The following is a 4,306-nucleotide window of genomic DNA, read 5'->3' on the forward strand; positions in this document are numbered from 1 at the left end:
TTTACTAGCATGTCGTCGATGTTGACCTCCATCGTGTCTCCAAGTTGGTCTTTGAACATTTTGTTGACCAATCGTTGGTACGTTGCACCTGCATTTTTAAGACCAAAAGGCATGACTTTATAACAATAAATACCTCTGTCTGTTACAAAAGATGTTTTCTCCTGGTCGTCTGGGTGCATAAGGATCTGGTTGTATCCGGAGTAGGCGTCCATAAATGTTAGTAGCTCGTGTCCAGCAGTGGCGTCGACCAGGGCGTCGATGTGCGGCAGCGGGAATGGGTCTTTAGGGCATGCTTTGTTGATGTCTGTGAAGTCGATACAGACTCTCCACTTCCCATTCTTTTTACTGACGACGACGATATTTGCTAACCAATCTGGATACTTGACTTCTCTGATTTTCCCGGAGTCTATCAGTTTTTGGATTTCTTCGTCTATGATTTTATTTCTCTCAGGTGCGAATTTTCGCCGTTTCTGTTTCAGTGGTTTGAAGTTGGGGTCGACATTGAGTTTGTGGGTGATGACGTCTGAACTGATTCCTGTCATGTCCTCGTGCGACCAAGCGAAGCAGTCCGAGTTTTCTCTTAGGAATGACACTATCTGACTTCTGATATTGTCAGGCAGCGACGCTCCGATCCTTACTACTTGGTCTTGCTTTGCCTGATCTAGCATAATTTCGTCGATCTGTTGGTCGTCGGGGTCGTCTACCGTCGACCCTGGCTGTAATTGCTAGATGGATGACTTTGATGGTTTCAGCGCCATTTCATAACATTTCTTTGCGTCCCTTTGCTGTCCTTTGATTTCCATGACTCCCCATTTGGTTGGGAACTTGATTGACTGGTGGTATGTCGACGGCACCGCCTTCATTTTGTGGATCCATGGTCGTCCCAAAATGACGTTGTATGCTGATGGGCAGTCGACGACGTTGAACTTGGTCATCACATTAACACCTTCTGCGTACGTAGGCAGCGATATCTCTCCTACTGTTCGTAGCGATTCTCCACTGAATCCTACTAGGACTGTCAACCTTCTGATTATACTCTTTTCGTCTAGTCCCATTTCCTGCAGAGCCTCTAGGAACAATACGTTTGCTGAACTGCCGTTGTCGATCAATATCCTTTTGATGAGAGCGTTGCCTATTGGGAGCGATATGACTAGCCCGTCATGATGTTCCTGTATTATGTCGGTTGAATCTGAGTCGTCGAAGGTTATTATCATCGCCGCTAATGACTTGTCGAGTGCTACTTCGTCTTCGGTCTGCCCCTCTTTGACGGCTTCAGATTCGCCCCTGTTGATTTTTTTAGCTGCAGAAGAAGTTAGTCCACATATATCTGAACGACCAGAAATAACGTTTACCACTTTTTCGAACGTGGGCGGGGCTGGTCGGTCGCCGCTTGGTGCTGGGTTGGGTTGGGAGCTGCTATCCTTGTTGTACGTCTCCTTTCCTTTGTCGCTCAGTAGGTCCTTCAGGTGGCCTCTTTTCAATAGATACGCCACCTCCTTTTTGAGGGAGATGTATTTCTCAGGTTGTGTGGCCATTGTCGCGGTGGAAATCGCACCACCTGCTCATGTCCTTCGTAGAGTCTGGTCTGTCACTCTTCTTCGGCCATCTGACGGTACCACCTACACTTTGAAGGGCGTTTACCACGCCTCCGATGTCGACGTTGAAGCCATACTCGGAGATGGGGGGATAAACGACCCGTTCATTCCTGTAAACACTGTTAGTATCATCATATTGATTGACATTTTGTACCTGACCCTGGCGGTTGTATGGTTGGTGTCTCCAGCCGTTGTTCCTTGGGGTGTACGACCTCCTGTCGCTGCTGCCCCCTGCTGGTCGCTGAGAAACCATTCGTGTAATCTCGTCGTCTTCAATCCGCATCTGGGCAGTGGCCCTCGATCTGACTTCTTCGAAGTTTGCACAGGGATATTTGTTTAGTTCCCGGTACAGCTCTGAGTTGGGGACGAGACCTCTCTTGAATGCTTCGATGGCTGTCCTGACATCACAGTTTTTTATGCTAATTTTTTCACAATTAAAACGGTTAAAATAATCGCGTACCGACTCGGTAGGTCCTTGGACCAACCGATAGAGGTCACTTGTTTGTTTCTCCAACTGGCGACTGCTGGCGAATTGTTGGTAGAAGGCGTTGATGAGGTCGGACAGGCAGAAGATAGATCCAGGTGTTATGTTCATGAGCCATTCCAGGGCTGCTCCGTCGAGGGTTCTTCCGAAGGATTTGCACATGACGGGCTCGACCAGGTCGTAGGGGATGCCGATCTGCCACATTCGCTGCGTGTAGAAGTTGACATGTCTGTATGGATCAGACGTTCCGTCATACAAGGTGGTCCAGGTAGGGAGTCGGAGCTGGTGTGGTACCGTCACCCTAGCGATCGCTTCACAGAACGGCGATGCTGCATACCCGTCGGTCGGCTCGGTCTCCACGGGCGTGGGTGCCCCCGGCAGTTTGGTCATCAGCTTCATCATCAACGAGCATCGCTTCTTCATGTGATTTTCCATCTTATTTAGGCGCTTGGTGACGGGGTCCGGTATTGCTTCATCCTTTTCCTCATGTGGCTCCTCGCCGTCGGACAAGTCTTCAGAGTCGCCAGTCATCTCGAATATCAACTTCTTCGGTTTTGCACCTAGCTTGTAACGCGATTGATACTTGTTACTTTTCACGGATTCGAGCTCCTTCTGGAGGTTTTCAATGGAGGCCCTTTCTTGGGCCAACTCTGCTTGGGCCTTCTCGTAGGCCGCTTTCATCTCTGCGAGCGTCATCTCTTCAGTAGTCATGGTGTGTAGGGTGATTTTGTGTGAAACCTAGTTAATGTCCCCACAGACGGCGCCAAACTGTTTATGCCAAATTTCGTCTAGGGGCGATTTTTGGCTTAGGTCGACACTAACTAAGCGATAATCAAATAAGGGAAGACAAAAAGAGACACGACACAGAGAAGTGTTGACGCGGAAAACCCAGGAATAAGGTAAAAAACCGCGGATAGCTATGAGGCTATCAATCTACTAAGTTTCCTATATGATTGTTTGTATCTTATTCTAGAAATCAATGTAACAAAATATAAATAACGAATACAAGAATGATTTGAATGCTTTTATGGCTTGAGAGTATGATAGCTTCAGTTTCTGTCCCCTCGTTTGTCTTCGTCTTTGTCCTTTTATAGGAATTTTCTAACGGTCTCGTTGGTTGAGAGAATCCCACAAAGATAGGGATATCTTTGTTGCACGTTTCTTTGGTCTTCAACTGACTCCACGTTTCTCGCGCATGCCTTGGACTCGTTCCTGCTATCATGACGGCGCTGCCCATCGTGGGCTTTAGGTTAACTTATCTTTATTGGCCTGCCCAGAGACGACGCGTCTCTACGTTCTTGCGCGTTGTCGTTTGTCCTTCGTCGTCTATGCCTCGTCATACGACGCTACGTCGGACGTATCTTCCTGGAACTATGCTTACCTGCGACACGAAAGAACCTGGTTGACACGACATGATCAAACGTTAGTGCGGTTATGTCGTTAGTCTAAAAAGTGGGATAACAGTAAGCATGATTTAAATTCTATTGAACAATTAACTGCGCAATTGACTGCTTTACATTATAAGTTTGATAATATGCAAGCAGCCAATGCTCAATCCGCCCAACCTGTTAGTGTAGCTGCTATGAGTGCTCAACCTGCTACTGTTTGTGAAAGTTGTGGAATGTTTGGTCATTATGCACAGGAATGTAGGAGCTCTATTGAACAATGTAACGCATTTCAATCCTACAAACAAAACAACCCATTCTCCAACTCTTACAATGAGGGCTACAAAAACAACCCTCTACTATCCTACAGGAGCAACAATATCCAGAACCCTCACCAAGTCCAACATCCACCACAACAACCATACCAACCCCCACATCAACAATCCTACCAACCACGGAACAACTACAACCAACAATCTAGTGGACCACCTGGGTTCCCTAGATAACACACATCACCTCCACCACCACAACCTCAAGCCACACAGCCTGACCCTATGCTAGTAGAGATGAGAAACATGATGCTACAAATGCAAAAATCTCTAAGTGAAAAGGATGCGAAGATCGATGCTCTTACTGCTCACAACAAGATCATTGATACACAGTTGGCACAGATGGCTACTACTATTGCAGGGAGGCCACCAGGCCAACTTCCTTCACAGCCCAAAAATAGGGACACTGCAAATGCAATTACATTGAGGAGTGGTAGGGGTTATGATGGTCCTTCTATGCCAGTTGAGGTTGATTCTGGGGTGTTTGCTAGTGGTCTGGTTAGTGAGGAAGTC

The 4,306-nt window shown here is 47.2% G+C and overlaps 1 protein-coding gene across 1 annotated transcript; it reads right to left on the reverse strand.

The window, feature by feature from the left end:
- Positions 1-725: 725 nt before the first annotated feature.
- LOC130467382 (uncharacterized) lies at positions 726-2,790 on the reverse strand. Its single transcript, XM_056835883.1, has 2 exons — positions 1,559-2,790; positions 726-1,284 (listed from the first exon to the last, which is right to left on the reverse strand). Exons 1-2 carry the CDS (start codon positions 2,788-2,790, stop codon positions 726-728), a joined length of 1,791 nt encoding a protein of 596 aa, XP_056691861.1.
- Positions 2,791-4,306: the final 1,516 nt, after the last annotated feature.

This window comes from Spinacia oleracea, chromosome 2 (assembly GCF_020520425.1).
Source record: "Spinacia oleracea cultivar Varoflay chromosome 2, BTI_SOV_V1, whole genome shotgun sequence".
NCBI lineage: Eukaryota > Viridiplantae > Streptophyta > Magnoliopsida > Caryophyllales > Amaranthaceae > Spinacia > Spinacia oleracea.